Here is an 18,462-nt window from a genome sequence, read left to right on the forward strand (position 1 = left end):
ACGTGAGATAACGGGTAGGGCGGCCTGAACCACGTGAGATAACGGGGGAGGTTGATGGAGTTGGACAAAACCACGTGGAGCCACAGGGGACGTTGGACTGAACCACGTTGAGCCGTGGGGCGGTGGGACAGAAGCACGTGGAGCCGGAGGGGGGTCGGACCGAACCAGGCGCAGCGCGGGGGGGTCCCCGCCCCCTTTATTGGGTGTAGAGGCTGGCGGCGAAGACGATGTCCCGCTTGATCATGGCGGCCGCCGCCTCCATCTTGGCGGCCAGCGCCGGGTCCCCCACGACGCGCCCGGCCTGGCGCAGCTCCCGCAGCAGCTCCTCCAGCCGCTGGATCGCCCGCACCACCGTCCCCTCCTGCACCGGCGCCAGCCGCGCGATGTCCGCGAAGGGCTGGGGGACACGGGGACGGGGGCTCAGGGGACCACCAGGGACCACCAGGGACCACCAGAGACCACCACCCCCTCCTGCACCAATGATGTGTGTGAAGGGCTGGGGGACACGGGGACGGGGGGATCAGGGAACAACAGGGACCACCAGGGACCACCACCCCCTCCTGCACCAGCCATGGGTGTGAAGGGCTGGGGGACACGGGGACGGGGGGATCAGGGAACAACAGGGACCACCAGGGACCACCAGGGACCACCACCCCCTCCTGCACCAATGATGTGTGTGAGGGGCTGGGGGACACGGGGACGGGGGCTCAGGGAACAACAGGGACCACCAGGGACCACCAGGGACCACCACCCCCTCCTGCACCAATGATGTGTGTGAGGGGCTGGGGGACACGGGGACAGGGGCTCAGGGACCGCCAGAGACCACCAGAGACCACCAGGGACCACCACCCCCTCCTGCACCAATGATGTGTGTGAAGGGCTGGGGGACACGGGGACGGGGGCTCAGGGAACAACAGGGACCACCAGGGACCACCAGGGACCACCACCCCCTCCTGCACCAGCAATGCCCACAAAGGGCTGGGGGACACGGGGACAGGGGCTCAGGGAACAACAGGGACCACCAGGGACCACCGTCCCCTCCTGCACCAATGATGTGTGTGAGGGGCTGGGGGACACGGGGACAGGGGCTCAGGGACCACCAGAGACTACCAGAGACCACCAGGGACCACCACCCCCTCCTGCACCAGCCATGTGTGTGAAGGGCTGGGGGACACGGGGACGGGGGCTCAGGGAACAACAGGGACCACAAGGGACCACCAGAGACCACCAGGGACCACCACCCCCTCCTGCACCAGCAATGCCCAAAAAGGGCTGGGGGACACGGGGACAGGGGGCTCGGGGAACAACAGGGACCACCACCCCCTCCTGCAGCAGCCATGTGTGTGAAGGGCTGGGGGACACGGGGACAGGGGGCTCAGGGAACAACAGAGACCACCAGGGACCACCACCCCCTCCTGCACCAGCCATGTGTGTGAAGGGCTGGGGGACACAGGGACAGGGGGCTCAGGGAACAACAGGGACCACCAGAGACCACCAGGGACCACCACCTCCTCCTGCACCAATGATGTGTGTGAAGAGCTGGGGGACACGGGGACAGGGGGCTCAGGGACCACCAGGGACCACCAGGGACCACCCCCCCCTCCTGCACCAATGATGTGTGTGAACGGCTGGGGGACAGCGGGGGTCTGGGGGGGTCTCGGGGGTCTCACCATGCCACGGGCCCACTCGTAGACCACCTGGACGAGGCTGAAGCCGAACTGGGCCACGAAGTCGTCGGGGCCGGGCCCGAGGCCGTGCTCCTGCTCCAGCCGCCCCACGCGGGCAGCCACGCCCCGGAGCCGCTCCAGGGCCTGGGGGGACACGGGGAGGGACCCCCAGGTCAGGGACCCCTCACTCCAGCTGCCCCACACGGGCAGCCACGCCCCGGAGCCGCTCCAGGGCCTGGGGGGACATGGGGAGGGACCCCCAGGTCAGGGACCCCTCACTCCAGCCGCCCCCACGGGCAGCCACGCCCGGAGCGCTCCAGGGCCTGGGGGACACGGGAGGGACCCCCAGGTCAGGGACCCCTCACTCCAGCCCAGATCCTGCTCCCCCACCCTACAGATACCTGGGGGACCCCTCACCCCGGGTGGACCACCCCCCAGACCCCCATCCCGGAGCGTTCCCCCACAAAGCCCCCCAGTGTCTCGGGTCCCCCAGCCCACCCTGGGGGTACCTGTGTGAGGGGCACGGGGAGCCCCTCGGGCAGGGCTTCCCCGCGGCCGGGGGTGACGAGGCAGGACAGCAGGGCCACGCTCTCCTCGGGCCGCAGCGGGGCCAGGACGTTGCCGAGCAGCAGCTCCGTCAGCACCAGCTGCTCCGTGCTCAGCAGGGCGGCCACGCGGCCCCCAGGCCACCGCGCCCCCCGAGATGTACCCCAGCTCTGTCAGCACCTGGGGGGACACGGGGGAGTCAGGGGGACCCCAAAATGTACCCCAGCTCTGTCAGCACCTGGGGGGACAGGGGGGAGTCAGGGGGACCCCAAAATGTACCCCAGCTCTGTCAGCACCTGGGGGCACAGGGGGGAGTCAGGGGGACCCCAAAATGTGCCCCAGCTCTGTCAGCACCTGCGGGGGCTCAGGGGAACCCCAAAATGTACCCCAGCTCTGTCAGCACCTGCGGGGACATGGGGGGAGTCAGGGGGACCCCAAAATGTACCCCAGCTCTGTCAGCACCTGGGGGGACAGGGGGGAGTCAGGGGGACCCCAAAATGTACCCCAGCTCTGTCAGCACCTGGGGGACACGGGGAGTCAGGGGACCCCAAAATGTGCCCCAGCTCTGCCAGCACCTGGGGCACTGGGGGAGCAGGGGACCCCAGAATGTACCCCAGCTCTGTCAGCACCTGGGCGGGGGCTCAGGGGAACGCCACAACGTACCCCAGCTGCTGTCAGACACCTGGGGGACACGGGGGAGTCAGGGGGACCCCAAAATGTACCCCAGCTCTGTCAGCACCTGGGGAGGGTCAGGGGAACCCCAAAATGTACCCCAGCGTCAGGGGGACCCCAAAATGTACCCCAGCTCTGTCAGCACCTGGGGGGACAGGGGGGACTCTGTCAGCACCTGAGGACACGGGAGTCAGGGGACCCTAAATGTACCCCAGCTCTGTCAGCACCTGCGGGGACACGGGGAGCCAGGGGACCCTAAAATGTACCCCAGCTCTGGGTCTCAAGCACCTGCGGGGACAGGGGGAGTCAGGGGGACCCAAATGCCCTGTGCTCTGTCAGCACCTGGGGAACAGGGGAGTCAGGGGACCAAATGTACCCCAGTTCTGTCAGCACCTGTGGGGGACATGAGGGGAGTCAGGGGGACCCCAAAATGTACCCCAGCTCTGTCAGCACCTGGAGGGACACGGGGGAGTCAGGGGGACCCCAAAATGTACCCCAGCTCTGTCAGCACCTGGGGAACAGGGGGAGTCAGGGGGACCCCAAAATGTACCCCAGCTCTGTCAGCACCTGGGGGAACATGGGGGGAGTCAGGGGGACCCCAAAATGTACCCCAGTTCTGTCAGCACCTGTGGGGGACATGAGGGGAGTCAGGGGGACCCCAAAATGTACCCCAGCTCTGTCAGCACCTGGGGGGACACGGGGGGAGTCAGGGGACCCCAAAATGTACCCCAGGTCCGTCAGCACCTGGGGTGGGTCATAGAGACCCCAAAATGTGCCCCAGCTCCGTCAGCACCTGGTGCAAGGACAGGAGGTGTCAGGGTGGTCCCGGGCAGGTTTGGGGTGCAAGAGAAGTCCCAGGGGGGTTCTGGGGGTACAAGGGAAGTCCCAGGGGGGTTTTGGGGTACAAGGGAAGTCTGGGGGTTTTGGGGTACAAGGGAAGTCCGGGGGTTTGGGGGTACAAGGAAGTCCCAGGGGGTGTGGGGTACAAGGGAAGTCCGGGGGTTTTGGGGTACAAGGGAAGTCCGGGGGTTTGGGGGTACAAGGGAAGTCCGTGGGGTTTTGGGGTACAAGGGAAGTCCGGGGGTTTTGGGGGTACAAGGAAGTCCGGGGGTTTTGGGGTACAAGGAAGTCCGGGGGTTTTGGGGTACAAGGGAAGTCCGTGGGGTTTTGGGGGTACAAGGGAAGTCCGGGGGTTCTGGGGGTACAAGGGAAGTCCCAGGGGGGTTTTGGGGTACAAGGGAAGTCCGGGGGTTTGGGGTAAAAGGGAAGTCCGGGGGGGTTTTGGGGGTCCCGGGATCCCCACCTCGAGGCGCTGGTGGTACTCGGGCAGCAGCAGCAGGGACTGGTCCGACAGCTGGAACTGGAGCTCCTCCAGCTGCTCCAGCAGCTCCTGCCGCGCGGCGAACTGGGCGTACTGGGGTGGGGGGGACGGGCAGGAGGGTCAGGGGTCCCCAAAGCCCTCAGGGCCCCCGGAGCCCCCTGCCCGTACCTGCTGCGGGAAGCGGGGGCTGTGGACGCAGCGGAAGGAGCGCAGGGACCCCCCCAGCGCCCGCAGCTCGGCCGCCGCCGCCACCGCCTCGGGGTCCCGGCCCGGGGGCACCCCCAGACCCTCCAGCAGGGGCAGCCCCCCGTCCTTGGGGGCCCCCCCCGCCAGCCGGGCCAGCTCCTGCACCGCTGCCCCCACCCCTGCCCCGGGGGGGGGGGACCTGGGGGGGAAAAAGGGGGGTCAGGGTGGTCCCACAGCACAGGGGAGACCCCCTGGCACCCCCAAAATGGCCCAACATCCAGGGACCTCCCAGAACCTGAATGGGACAGCCCCTCCCCAGGACCCCAACATCCACAGGGACCTCCCCCAGAACCCCAAAATGGGGGACAGCCCCTCCCCAGGACCCCAACATCCACAGGGACCTCCCCAGGACCCTGAAATGGGGGACAGCCCCTCCCTAGGACCCCAAAATGGGGGAGAGCCCCTCCTCAGGACCCCAATATCCACAGGGACCTCCCCCAGGACCCCGAAATGGGGGAGAACCCCCCAAAACGGGGCCACCCCCCCCTCCCAGGGGATACCCAAATGGGGAAGGAACTGCCCCCAAAACCCCACCAGCCAAAGAAACCCCCCAAATACCCCAAAATTCTAAAGAGCTCCCCCTCCTCATGGCCCTCAAAATCAGGGACACCCCCCTGCCACCCCAGAAAACACCATCACACTCTGATACAGCTCTGGGAACCCCAAAATCCACCCAAGGGACCCAAATTCCCCTCCACAGACCCCTGATATCCTCAGGAACCCCCATTTCCCCCCAGGGACCCCCGTACCGGGGCCGGGGTCCCCTGGGGGGGCGCAGCTCCTGCAGCAGCGTCTCGGGGTTCACCCGCAGGGTCTTGGCCGTGACCCCCACGATGTCCTCGGGGCGCAGCTGCTCCAGCACGTGCCCGGGGGGGCCTGGGGGGACCCCAAATCGTCTTGAGGGGGGTAGGTAGACCCAAAATCCCACAGACAACCCCCAGGCATCCCAGGACCTCCCTCCAGAAGAGGCTCAGACCCCCCCTCAAATCCCCAGAGACCCCCTAAACCCCCTCATGGCCATCCCAAATTTGGAGGGGGGGTTCCCAGACATTGGGGTCCCCCCCTGTTTTCGGGGTGCAGACCCTCAGGCAGGAAGAGGCGGGTGAGCAGCAGGTCCTCAGGGTAGGGCACGTCCAGGGGGGCCTCTGGGGGGGCCCCCCCGTTCTCGGGGGGCTTCTCGCTCAGCACCAGCGTCGTGAAGGTGCGGCCGGAGCTCCCGGAGCTCACCTGGGGGGAGACCCCCACGTTGGGGGGGGTTATGGGAGGGGGATTGAGGGGGTTTTGGGGGTTGTTTGGGAGGATTCAGAGTGGTGGTGGGAGGTTAGGAGGGGTTTCAGGGGGCTTGGAGAAGAGTTTGGGGGGGATTCAGGGGGGATTTAAGGGAGTACCCTTTTTTTTGTGGGTGATTTAGGAGGATTTTAAAGGTTGGAGGAAGGTTTGGGGGAGGGTTCACGGGTTTGAGGGGTCTGTGGGGGTTTGGGGGTGTCTGGGGCTTTTAGGGTACCTGCAGGACGAGCCCCATGCGTTGCGGTGTTTCGGAGGTGTTTGGGGAAGGTTGAGGGGGTGTTTGGGGGTGTTGGGGAGGGTTAAGGGGGTGTCTGGGGGTTTGGGGTACCTGCAGGACGCGAGCCCCAGCATGTTGGAGGTGTTTGGGGAGGGTTGAGGGGGTGTTTGGGGAGGGCTAAGGGGTGTCTGGGGGTTTGGGGTACCTGCAGGACGAGCCCCAGCGCGCTACGGTGTTTGGGGAGGGTTAAGGGGTGTTTGGGGTGTTGGGGAGGGTTAAGGGGTGTCTGGGGGTTTGGGGTACCTGCAGGATCGAGCCCCAGCGCTGCAGTGTTTTGGGGGTGTTTGGGGAGGGCTGAGAGGGGTGTTTGGGGAGGGTTGAGGGGTGTTGGGGGTGTTGGGGAGGGTTAAGGGGGTGTCTGGGGGTTTGGGGTACCTGCAGGACGAGCCCCAGCGCGTGTGTTTTGGGGTGTTTGGGGAAGGTTGAGGGGTGTTTGGGGTGTTGGGGAGGGTTAAGGGGTGTGGGGGTTTGGGGTACCTGCAGGACTGAGCCCCAGTGCGTTAGGCGGTGTTTGGGGAAGGTTCAGGGGTGTTTGGGGAGGGTTAAGGGTGTCTGGGGGTGTTGGGGAGGGTTAAGTGGTGTCTGGGGGGTTTGGGGTACCTGCAGGACGAGCCCCAGCGCGTTGCGGTGTTTTGGGGGTGTTTGGGGAAGGTTGAGGGGGTGTTTGGGGAAGGTTAAGGGGTGTCTGGGGGGTTTGGGGTACCTGCAGGACGAGCCCCAGCATGTTGAGGTGTTTGGGGAGGGTTGAGAGGGGTGTTTGGGAGGGTTGAGGGGTGTCTGGGGGTGTTGGGGAGGGTTAAGTGGTGTCTGGGGGTTTGGGGTACCTGCAGGATGAGCCCCAGCGCGTTGCGGTGTTTGGGGAAGGTTGAGGGGGTGTTTGGGGAGGGTTAAGGGGTGTCTGGGGGGTTTGGGGTACCTGCAGGACGAGCCCCAGCGCGTTGCGGTGTCTCGGGGTGCAGACCACCACCACCCGGCCCGGTGCCAGCACCCGCTGCCCCCCGGCCTGCGCCAGGCACCGCTGGGGACCCCAGAGCCCGTCAGCACCCCACACCACCCAGGGACCCCCAGGACCCCCAAAAGGGTCCCCAGGGTCCCCTCAGTGTCCCCTTGCACCCTCCCACAGCCCCCCAAACACTCCCTAGGACCCCCCAAGTCTTCCCAGGACTCCCAAATGGGTCCCCCCACACCCCCCTGGGACCCTCCCCACGTCCCTGGACCCCACAGGCCCCCCACAGGCCCAGCCCCTCCCCAAATCCCCCCCAGGACCCCCAGAACGGGTGTCCCCCGCCCCGTACCCACCTGGAGCACCCCCCGGGCGCGGCGCAGCCCCACGACGGCTCGGTGGTACTGGGGCAGGTCCCCCACGTCCCCAGCGTCCCCCGGGGTCTCCTTGGGGTCCCCCAGAGCCGCCAGCGCCTCCTGAAGGGCGGCCACGCGACGCGTCTGCGCCTGGGGGTGGGACACGGTGTCAGGGGGGCACCCAGTGCGTCCCAGCGTCCTTACTGGGGCATCCCAGTACTCACCAGTGTCTGTATTGGAGTGCCCCAGTGCCTCCCAGTCCCTACTGGGACATCCCAGTGTCCATGCTGGGCTGTGCCAACGTCACCCAGCCCCTGTACTGGGGTGCCCCCATGCCCCCAGTGTCCCCTAACCCCTAATGGGGGTGTCCCAGTGTCCCCTGATCCCTAATGTGAGGTGTCCCAGTGTCCCCTGATCCCTAAAGGGGGGTGTCCCAGTGTCCCCTGACCCCTAAAGGGGGTGTCCCCAGTGTCCCCTCACAGGGGTGCCCACAGAGTCCCCACACCGGGTGCCCTCGTGTCCCCATTGACCCCCAGCCCCCACGGCAGGGCGTGCCCGTGTCCCCAGTGTCCCCCCAGTCCTTACAGGGACGTTCCCCGCGTACCCCAATCCCCCTGCTGAGGTGTCCCCCAGTGTCCCCCCAGTCCTTACAGGGACGTTCCCCACATACCCCCATCCCCCTGCTGAGGTGCCCGCCGTGCCCTCACCGTGGCGTCGCGGCGCAGCGGGAACTCGGCGAAGCTGCGGCGCATCAGGTCGTGGGGGCGCAGGGCGGGGGCGCGCAGCAGCAGCAGGATCATGGGGTACGTCAGGCGGAACCGCGACTGCAGAGGGGACGGGCGGCCCTGGGGGACACGCCGGGGGTCAGGCGTGCGTGGGGGAGAGCGCGGCGGGTGACGGGGGGAGGAACACGCGTGAACACGCGTGACCCACCAGCATCATGCGGTGCAGGTCGGGCAGGTCGGGCACCGGCCCCTTGCAGAGGATGATGACGGTGCCCGTGGCGTCCAGGCCCCGGCGCCCCGCACGCCCCGACATCTGCGTGTACTCGCCTGGGGGAGCACGGACCCGCAGTCAGTCACGGTCCTGCCCTGCAGCAACACCTCTCCCGCCATTTCTCCCTCAGCTTTCCCGCCATTTTTCCCTCACGTTTCCCGCCATTTTCCCCCTCACGTTTCCCTGCCATTTCCCCTCATGTTTCCCGCCATTTTTCCCTCACGTTTCCCGCCATTTTCCCCTCATGTTTCCCACCCTTTTCCCCTCATGTTTCCCGCCATTTTTCCCCTCAGCTTTCCCACCATTTCCCCCTCACGTTTCCTGCCATTTTCCCCTCACGTTTCCCGCCATTTCCCTTCACGTTTCCTGCCATTTTCCCCTCATGTTTCCTGCTCGTTTTCAAGCACGTTTCCCGCTGTTTTTCCACTCATCTCCCAACGCTTTCTCACTTGACATATCCCACTCACGTTTCCCACTGTTTTTTCAATCGCATTTCCCACCTGCCCCATGGTGACCCACAGCTGCCCCACAACACCCACATTGCACATACAACTTCATGGGGACATTTAGGATGTGCCACCCAGACCTTGACAGCTGCCCTGCAAGCCCACATTTACAGGAACGCTCTGGTGGAACACAACAGAGATGTCACCCAGACCCCAAATCCCGTCCCACGGTGCCCCACGGCCATCCCCAGTGACCCCACAGCTGCCCCCAGGCCCCGCACCGGGCAGGAGATCGCGGAAGCTGTTCCCGTCGTGTTTGCGGATGGAGTCGAAGACGACGGTTCGCGCGGGCATGTTCACCCCCATGGCGAAGGTCTCGGTGGCAAACAGCACCTGGACCAGGTGCAGGGTTGGAGGTGCCGCCGTGGGGCAGCACCATGGCAGGGCAGGACCCCGTGTCCCACACAGGGACGCAGCACCTCTCCCGTGACCCCACGCACCTTGACCAGCCCCTGGCTGAAGAGCATCTCCACGACCTCCTTGAGCAGGGGCAGGACCCCGCCGTGGTGCACCCCGATCCCGCGCTGCAGCAGCTCCGACAGCTGCAACACCTGACGAGGGGCGACACGGGGGGGATGCGGGGTGTCACTGGCCCTGTGGGACCCCCATCCTGCCCCACACACCCCCGGGCTCGGGGGGCAGCCCCACCTGCGGCAGGCGGCGGTCGGAGCCCCGCAGCCGGGCCAGGCAGCGCGTCAGGAACTGCCGGACGCTGCCGCGCTCGGCGCCGCTCAGGAGGTCGAGGGAGCCCAGGGCGGCCGCCTGGTCCTCGCAGCGGCCCCGCGAGAAGGTGAACGTCACCGCCGGCAGCAGCTCCCGCTCCCGCAGCGTCTCCAGGAGGGACAGCCACACCCCCCGCTCCTGCCGAGGCGGGCACGGCGTCAGCAGGACCCCCAAAGTGCCCCTCTGGACCCCCAAAGCTCCCATGGGGTCCCCAGGACGGTCAGCGGGACCCCCACAGCAGCCCCCCTGTACCTGGCCGGGGTTGGTGACCCCCATGGTGGGCTGGCGCGCCCCGAAGCTCTGCGCGTGTTTGCTGCTCTGCTCCTTCTTGGCCTCCACTGCCGCGTAGTACCTGGGACAGGTGAGGGGCCGGTGAGAAATGAGCTATGGGGCAGGTGAGAGATGAGCTACGGGGCAGGTGAGGGGCAGGTGACAGGTGAGTTATGGGACAGGTGAGGGGTGAGCTATGGGGCAAGTGAGGGGTAGGTGGGGGGTGAGCTATGGGGCAGGTGAGGGGCAGGTGAGCTGTGGGACAGGTGACAGGTGAGCTACGGGGCAGGTGAGAGATGAGCTACGGGGCAGGTGAGGGGCAGGTGAGGGTCTCACCCCTGGGTGCTGAAGGCCCCCCCCGGGCCCAGCAGCGGGAACAGCTGGTGCCGTGTCCGGGAGCTGTTCCCGGTGAACAGGAAATGCTCCAGCGGCACCGGGCGCCGCGGGGTGGAGAGCACCCGCACGCAGCGGCGCTTCGTGCGCCTGCAACGGGGCAGAAACAGGCAGAATCGGGTAAAAACTGGGTGACAGAGGTCTCCACACTCCCCTCGTGTCCCCCTGTCCCTCTGTGCTGCCCCACATCATTACCCCCCACCCCCAGAACCCCTCAGGGACCCCCAGCACCCCCAAGCCCCCTTGTTCCCAAGGACACCCAACACTGTCCACATCTGCCCCAGAGCCACCTCTAAGGAGCTCTCGCCCAGCCCCCTAAAACCCCCCAAGTGCCCCTCAGAGACCCCCAGCCCCCAACTGCAGGGCCCCCAAGCAGTGCCCCCGCTCCGTACCCGACCCACTGGGCGAACTCGAGGGCGTTGGGGACGGTGGCGCTGAGCAGCACCAGCTTCACGTGCTCGGGGAGCAGGATCAGCACCTCCTCCCACACCACGCCCCGCTGCGGAGGACAGGGGGGGTCAGGGGGTCCCCAAACCCCCCTGGGACTCCCCCGAAAAACCCCTGAGCTCCCCAAAACACCCCCCAACCAAGATCCATTGTAGTCAGCATCTCCTCCCACATCACTCCTGCTGAGAGGGTGAGGGGGATCCCAAAACTCCCAGAACCCCTATGGGATCCTCCAAACTCCCCCAGGGACCTCCCAAAACCCCTGGCGACCTCTTAAACTTCTTGGGACCCCCAAACTCCCCCCTCACCAGCACCGGCACAACACACCTCATTAAAGGCGACCTCCTCCAGGTCCCAACTGATGCCCCCCAAAACCTCCCTGAGCCCCCCTAACCCTCCCCCAGGACCCTCCAAACCTCCCTGAGGGCCCCCCAAACCCCGTGGGAGCCCCCCTGAGCCCCCCCACCTCGTCATCATTGACGTAGTGCACTTCATCAAAGATCACCCACTCCAGGTCCCGGATGGCGTCGGAGCCGTTGTACAGCATCGACCTGCGGGGAGGTCGGGCTGGATTTTGGGGTCCCAACCTGCCCCCTCAGACCCCCCAGGGACCCCCCCGCAGCCCCTCACCGCAGGATCTCGGTGGTCATGACCAGGCAGGCGGCCTCGGGGCGCAGCTGCACGTCCCCCGTCAGCAGCCCCACGTCCCCGAACGTCTCCCGGAAATCCCGGAACTTCTGGTTGGAAAGGGCCTTGATGGGGGACGTGTAGATGGACCTGGGGGAGAAAAATGGGGGAGGTCAGGGCTGGGGAGATCCCTGGGACAGACCCCAACCCTCCCACACGTGTTGATGGACCTGGGGGGGGGAGTCAACACAGGGGACCCCCTGGAGCACCCACTGGGAACACAAATGAAGTGGAGAATGGGAAACAAAATTCTGGGGACCCTCTGTGGGTTTTAGGGGTCCTGGGTGGGGGGGGAAACTGAGAGAACATTTAAGGTTACCAAGGTGTGTTTTGGGGACCCCCAAGGATGGGTTTTTGGGGACCCCCAAGGGTGGGTTTCTGGGGACCCCCAGGGTGCAGTTTTGGGGACCCCCAGGGTGGGTTTTTGGGGACCCCCAGGGTGGGAGGGTGCGGTTTGGGGACCCCAGGGTGTGGTTTTGGGGACCCCCAAGGGTGGGTTTCTGGGGACCCCCAGGGTGCAGTTTTGGGGACCCCCAGGGTGTGGTTTTGGGGACCCCCAGGGCAGGTTTTGGGGTCCCCCAGGGTGGGAGGGTGCAGTTTTGGGGACTCACCGGGTCATGTGGCACCGCGCCAGGGCGATGGCGTACTCGGCCACGGCGGTTTTGCCGGCCGAGGTGTGGGCGGCCACCAGCACCGACTGCCCCCGCTCCAGGCACAGGGCTGCCCGCTGCTGGAACGGGTCCGGGCGGAACGGCCACTGGGGAGGGCACAAACGGGGGGTACAGGTCACCCCAAATCCCCCCCGGACCCCAACAGCCCCTTTGGGGCACCCCCAAACCCCCAGAGCCTGCCCTGACCCCAACTGCCCCTTTGGGGCACCCCCAAACCCTGCCCTGACCGCAACAGCCCCTTTGGGGCACCCCCAAACCCCAGAGCCTGCCCCAACCCCAACTGCCCCCAAACCCCCAGAGCCTGCCCCAATCCCAACAGCCCCCTCAGGGCAACCCCAAACTCCCAGACCCTGCCCCAACCCCAACAGCCCCCTTGGGGCACCCCAAACCCAGACCCTGCCCCGACCCCAACTGCCCCTTTGGGGCACCCCAAACCCCCAGACCCTGCCCCGACCCCAACTGCCCTGGGGCACCCCAAACCCCCAGACCCTGTCCCAACCCCAACAGCCCCTTGGGGCACCCCCAAACCCCCAGAGCCTGCCCCGACCCCAACTGCCCCTTTGGGGCACCCCCAAACCCTGCCCTGACCGCAACAGCCCCTTTGGGGCACCCCAGACCCTGCCCCAACCCCAACTGCCCCCTCGGGGCACCCCCAAACTCCCAGACCCTGTCCCGACCCCAACAGCCCCTGCTGCAGCTGCTGGGAGGGGTCTGGGGGCAATAACCATTGAGGGGGCAGGAAATGGGGGTCAGTCCAAACCCCCCCGACCCCTCTCCAAACTCCCCCATCCCTCCAGGGGTCCCTGACACCCCAAAATCCCCCAATTCCCCCCCAGGTCTCCCTGTGTTGAGTCCCAGGGCTGTCCCACACACCCCCAAAACCAACCCAAAATCCCCCCAAAATCTCTCCAGCCCCCCCTCCCCTCAAGCCCCTCCCCACATCCCAAATGACCTCTGGGACACCCAAATCCCACCTCAACCCTCTGGGACCCCCACCCACCTTGTGGGCAGGGTCTGGCAGCAGCTTCTCAAAGTCCTCCACGGGGGATTTGGTGTCGACCATCTCAGCCCAAACCTCCTCGGGGGCGCCGGGGGCCCGGCGGGCTCGGGGGTCCTGCTTCCTCCTGAGTGGGGAAACATGAGCAGGGGTGCGCAGGGACCCCCAAACCCCCCAGACCCCGACACCCACCTTGCTCAGCAGCTCCTCCAGGCTGTCGGAGCGGCGCGGGGGCGGGGGCTGTGCCCCTCCGTGGGGGGCTTTTGGGGGGCCCCCTTGGGCTCCTCGGGGCCCCCCCTGGGCTCGTCAGCCCCCAGCTCGAAGGTGTCGAGGGTCTCCAGGAGGCTGGAGAGGGAGAGGGCCCCCAGCCGCGGCTGGGGGGGTCAGGGGGGCACCCCCAGACTGGGGAGGGGGGGTCTGCCTTATGGACCCCCACAGCTCCTGACCCCCTCAGGGGAAATGTCCAAATTTCAGGGGTGCCCCATCCCCCAAATTTCAAGGGCCCCCACCCCCCTCACCTTGGGGTTTGTACTCGACGCCCCGTTTCATCCCGGGAGTCGTCAGCAGGTCTGGGGAGGAGAAAAGAGGGAGAATTAAGGAGGGGAGGCACCCCAAAAAGGGGTGGGGGCCTCCCTGAGATGGGGGGGGGCACCCCAGGATTTGGGGGAGGGGAGGGATCACACCGTTCTCAAAGTCCACGTCCTCCTCCTCCTGCTCCTGGGGTCTGCATCTGCTCCAGGGTGGGCTCATCCTCCCCTCTGGGCCAGCGGGGCTCGGGAGTCCCGGGGGTTCCCAGGTGTTGGGGGTCCTGGGTGGTTCCTGAGGTGTTGGGGAGTTTGGGGGGTCCAGGGGGTTCCTGAGGTGTTGGGGGTCCCCATACCTGGCCAGAAGGGGCAGCTGGAGAGCCCCCCCCGCAGCCCCTCGCTGGGGGGGCCGGGGGGCCGGCGCAGCGAGGCCGAGTTGGAGGCCGAGAGCCCCACGTGGGGAGCAGCTCCTGGGGGACACAGGGGGCTGGGTGAGCACCCCCGCTCCTGCAGCCCCCAAACCCACCCCCAAATCCCCCAGGCCCCCACCTCGGTGAAGGCCGTGAGGGCACCGGTGCGGGGTCCCGCTCGGCCCGGAGCTGCCCCCCACCGGGGTGGGCTCCAGAGCCCACAGCGCCCGCGGCTCCGGCGTCCGCTGCCACGTCCTGGGGGCACAGGGGAAAACGGCACCCTGGGTCACCCCAGGGCCAGGGACCCCCAGGGTCACCCTGAGTCAGGACCCCCAGGGTCACCCTGAGGGTCAGGGACCCCCAGGGTCACCCCAGGGTCAGGGACTCCCCCAGGGTCAAGGGACCCTCCCACCATGGGTTTAGGCGTCCTCCCGACGAGTCTTAGAGCCCCCAGGGTCACCCCCATGAGTCTTAAGGCACCCCAGTCCCCACCCATGGGTTTTAGGCTTCCCCCCCATGTTTTAGAGCCCCCAGCTCCCCCATGGTTTTAGAGCCCCCCAGCTCCCCCATGGTTTTAGGCCCCCAATGCCTCCCCATGGTTTTAGCCTCAATCCCCCCATTGTCCCCCCTCATTACCTGCGGGCCCGCTCGTGCTGGTGCAGGGGAGCCACTCGGGGACCCCAAAATTGCTGCTCCAGCTCCGCCAGCAGGGAGGGGCGAAGGGGGAGCCCATGGGGCAGCTGTGGGGGGCACATGGGGAGGGGGTCAGGGCGTTCGGGATCCCCTCGGTGACCGGGGTGTCAGGCAGGTTTGGGGGCGGGGGGTCGCTCACCGTGGCGCGGGGCTCGGGGTCTCCTCCCCCGGGGTCCCGCGAGCAGCTCGAAGCGCCCGCGCAGCCCAACTCCAGCAGCGCCAGCGGCAGCTCCGCGGCCCGCGGGGGGCACGGCTGCGGAGGGGGAACAACGGGGAGGGGTCGGACCACCAGGACCACCGGGACCACCGCGAATAAGGGAGGGGTCAGGGACCACCGGGACCACCCAGGGACCACCGCGGATAACGGGAGGGGGTCAGCGGACCACCGGGACCACCCAGGGACCACCGGAGATGATGGAGAGGAGGCTCGGGGACCACCGGGACCCCCGAACCCCTCCCCACACCACAGGACCCCCGAGCCCCCGCCCCATCCCCACCGATCCGCTCCAGCTCCATCCCCGCCACCCGGAAGTGCCCCACCGGAACCGCCTGAAGCCACCCGGAAGCGCGGGCAGCCCGGGCAGCGGGATCGACCAATCAGCGCGCGTTCCGCCTTTCCGCCAGCCAATGGGATGGCGGCGCGCCCGGCGGCGGTGTCGCAATGCCTTCTGGGAAAGGCGCCGCCGCTTCCGGTCCCGTTGCCACGGCAACCGCCCGACTTGGGGGCCTGTGCCGGGGTCCCTCCCGTGTCTCCCTCGTGTCCCCTCGCGTGTCCTCGGGTGACCCCCAGCCACCCCCACCATGCTGGCGCTGCCGCCGGGGCTCACGGAGGAGGAGGAGGCCCTGCAGAAGCGCTTCGCTAAACTGCGGAAGAAGGTGCGGTAAAGTGGGGGGTGTTGGGGGAATCTGAGCGGGTTTGGGGGGGCTCTGGCGGGTTAGGGGGCTTTGAGGGGAGGCGAGAGAGTCCGAGGGGGCTTGGGAGGGTCTGAGGCGGTCTGGGGGCTCTGAGGGGGCTTGAGGGTTATTGAGGGGTCTCTCCGGGGGTCCCAGCCCTGCCTGACCCTCCCTTTATTCCCCTCCCTGCAGAAGAAGGCGCTGCTGGCGCTGAAGAAGCAGCAAAGCTCGGCCGGGACCAGCGCGCAGGGCGGCATCAAGCGCTGTGAGGGGGGACATGGAGGGGAGGGGAAATCGGGGTCCCCGGGGGGCTCCTGAGCGCTGGGACCCCCCGGGGGTCTCCCCTGAGCCCCTGTGTGTGTGAGGGGTGCTCTCCTGGGGGGGTGTTGTGTCCCCATGGGGGGATAGGGGGCTGGTTTTGGGGTCTCCCGAGGCCGTGGCTGCCCCCTCCAAGCCCAGGGTGTGACCCCCGTGGCCCCCCAGCCATGTCGGACCAGCCCCCCGTGGACACGGCCACGGCCACGGAGCAGGCCAAGCTGCTGGTGAAGTCGGGGGCCATCAGCGCCATCAAGGCCGAGAACAAGAACTCGGGGTTCAAACGCTCCCGCACCCTCGAGGGGAAGCTCAGGTGGGACCCCTCCCCAGGGTCCCCCATTCCCCTGTCCCGGACTCCCAGGCTCCCTCCCCCACCCCAAAATCCTTGGACGCTCCCAACGCCTCCCCCAGACTCTCGGGGGGGCTGAAGGGGGGGCCGTGCCCGTATTTTGGGCACCCCCGACCCCTGTACCCCCCCAGGACCTCGAGAAGGGCCCCACCCCCACCTTCCAGCCCTTCCAGCGCAGCGTCTCAGCTGATGACGACTCTCAGGAGGTACCAGACCCCCCCCTCGGCTTTAGGGGGTTCCCCCCTTTGATTTGGGGGGGTCCCCCATCACGGAGACCCCCCCCAAATTACCAAATCCCCCCCCTTTCCGCAGTCCCGCCGCCCCCAGAGGAAGTCGCTCTACGAGAGGTGAGCGGGACCCCCGTCCCCAACGCCCCCCCTTGGTTTTGGGGGACCCCTTTTTAATTTTTGGGGGTCCCCCTGAGCCTCCCCCTCCCCCCCAGCTTCGTCAGTGCCACCGACCGGCTGCGGGAGCCCGAGGGGGGGGCCCGGGGGGACCCCCCGGAACGGGGAGAGCGACGCCTGGACTGGGAACCCGAGCCCGAGCCCGAGGAGCGGCGGGAGCGGGACGGGGCCTTCCGGAGTACGGGGACCCCAAAATATGGAGGGGGGACCCAAACGGGGGGACACCTGGGAGCAGGAGGGCCTATGCAGGGGGGGGACCCCAAAACATGGGGGGGACACCTGGGAGCGGGACGGGGCCTTCTGGAGTACGGGGACCCCAAAACCATGGGGGGGACCCCAAAACTTGGGGGGGACACCTGGGAGCGGGACGGGGCCTTCCAGAGTACAGAGGTCCCCAAAACCCGGGGTGGGGGGTGCGTTTGTGAACCCCCTTGGGCTGGGGGGTGTCTGGTGAGGGGTCTCAGGGTGCTGAGGGGGCTTCTGTGTCCCCGTGGGGGCATCGGGGGGGAGTGAGTGAATAGTGGGGGTGCCCAGGGTGGTCTCTGGTGGGGGTATGGGGGTGTCCACCCTGGATTTCGGGGTCCTGGGGGTGTCCCAGGTTTCAGGGTGCCCCTGACCCCCCCGTGCCCCCCCGGCCAGGGTCGGACTCGTTCCCCGAGCGCCGCCCGCCCCGCAAGGGGAACACTCTGTACGTGCACGGGGCCGAGCTGAGCCCGGAGCTGCTGCGAGCGGCCTTCGGGCCCTTCGGGGCCATCATCGACCTCTCCATGGACGCCCCCAGGAAGTGCGGGAGGATATTTTGGGGGGGGGCTAAAGCGGGTGGGGTTATTTTGGGGTGGCGCTAAAGTGGGTGGGATTGTTTGGGGTGGGGCAAAAGCAGGTGGGGTTATTTTGGGTGGGGCTAAAGTGGGTGAGGTTATTTTGAGGTGGGGTTATTTTGAGGTGGGGTTAAAGTGGGTGGGGTTATTTGGGGTGGCGCTAAAGTGGGTGGGGTTATTTGGGGTGGGGCTAAAGGGGTTATTTGGGGGTGGGGCTAAAGTGGGTGGGGCTGTTTGCAGGTGGCGCTGTGGATTGTGGGTGTGGCTAAAGGTGGGTGGGGTTGAGTGCTGTGGGTGGGGTTTTAGGGGTGGGTGGGGCCAAGAATGAGGGGCGGGACTAAAGGTGGATGGGCCTGAGAGTTTGGGGTGGGGCTACAGGTGGGTGGGGTCACAGGGTGTGGGTGGGGTCACAGGGTGGGGCTGTGAAATGTGGGTGTGGCCGTGGCTTGTGGGTGGGGTGAAAAGTTGGGGTGGGGCCACAGGCTGGGTGGGGTTAAGGGTGGGTGGGGCTGAGAGTTTGGGGCGGGGCTAAACAGGGTGGGGTTGTTTGGGGGTGGGATTAACGGTTGTGGGAACGGCTTTATCCCCTCAGCTGCGCCTTCGTCACCTACGAGAAGATGGAATCGGCCGACCAGGCCATCGCCGAGGTTTGGGGGCTTTGGGGGGCGGTTCTGGGGGGTCTCTGGGGGTCCCCGTGCCCCCCCTGACCCCCCCGTGCCCCCCCAGCTGAACGGGGCCGTGGTGCAGGACGTGCAGCTCAAGGTCAGCATCGCCCGCAAGCAGCCCCTGCTCGACGCCGCCACCGGGAAGTCGCTCTGGGGGTCCCTGGGTGAGTCTGGGGGCGGCCCTGGGGGCTTGGGGGGTCCCGGGGAGGGTCCCCCGACATCCCTGACCCCCCTTTCCCACCCCCCCAGCCGTGAAGAACAGCGCCAAGGGCTCCCACCGCGACAAGCGCTCGCAAGTCGTGTACAACGAGGACCTTTTCGGGGGGCAATGAGGGACCCCCGGGGGCCCCCGTGGGGGGCAATAAAGCTCAGCAGGGACGTGGCC

At 67.2% G+C, this 18,462-nt stretch overlaps 2 protein-coding genes across 2 annotated transcripts; one reads left to right on the forward strand and one right to left on the reverse strand.

Moving 5' to 3' along the window:
* Positions 1-154: 154 nt before the first annotated feature.
* Positions 155-15,148, reverse strand: SKIC2 (SKI2 subunit of superkiller complex). The gene is given in 29 exon segments (XM_050307665.1): positions 155-397; positions 1,671-1,811; positions 2,177-2,351; positions 2,353-2,393; positions 4,189-4,299; positions 4,375-4,591; positions 5,202-5,328; positions 5,535-5,679; positions 6,933-7,034; positions 7,316-7,465; positions 8,023-8,160; positions 8,249-8,367; positions 9,039-9,150; positions 9,258-9,368; positions 9,466-9,678; positions 9,793-9,892; positions 10,147-10,293; positions 10,596-10,702; positions 11,117-11,201; positions 11,281-11,427; positions 11,949-12,094; positions 13,009-13,132; positions 13,252-13,350; positions 13,538-13,574; positions 13,886-13,999; positions 14,079-14,194; positions 14,576-14,679; positions 14,772-14,885; positions 15,095-15,148. Coding segments are annotated over 29 exon segments (3,597 nt in total). The 3' UTR covers positions 155-196.
* A 173-nt stretch (positions 15,149-15,321) lies between these two features.
* Positions 15,322-18,455, forward strand: NELFE (negative elongation factor complex member E). The gene is made up of 10 exons (XM_050307672.1): positions 15,322-15,508; positions 15,719-15,791; positions 16,010-16,153; positions 16,320-16,396; positions 16,503-16,537; positions 16,633-16,772; positions 17,234-17,378; positions 18,005-18,059; positions 18,139-18,241; positions 18,327-18,455. The coding sequence occupies exons 1-10, from the start codon at positions 15,434-15,436 to the stop codon at positions 18,407-18,409; spliced, it is 930 nt and encodes a 309-aa protein (XP_050163629.1). The 5' UTR covers positions 15,322-15,433; the 3' UTR covers positions 18,410-18,455.
* Positions 18,456-18,462: the final 7 nt, after the last annotated feature.

The sequence above is a fragment of the Myiozetetes cayanensis genome, unplaced genomic scaffold (genome assembly GCF_022539395.1).
Source record: "Myiozetetes cayanensis isolate MyiCay16 unplaced genomic scaffold, myiCay2020 scf124, whole genome shotgun sequence".
NCBI classification, from domain to species: Eukaryota; Metazoa; Chordata; class Aves; order Passeriformes; family Tyrannidae; genus Myiozetetes; species Myiozetetes cayanensis.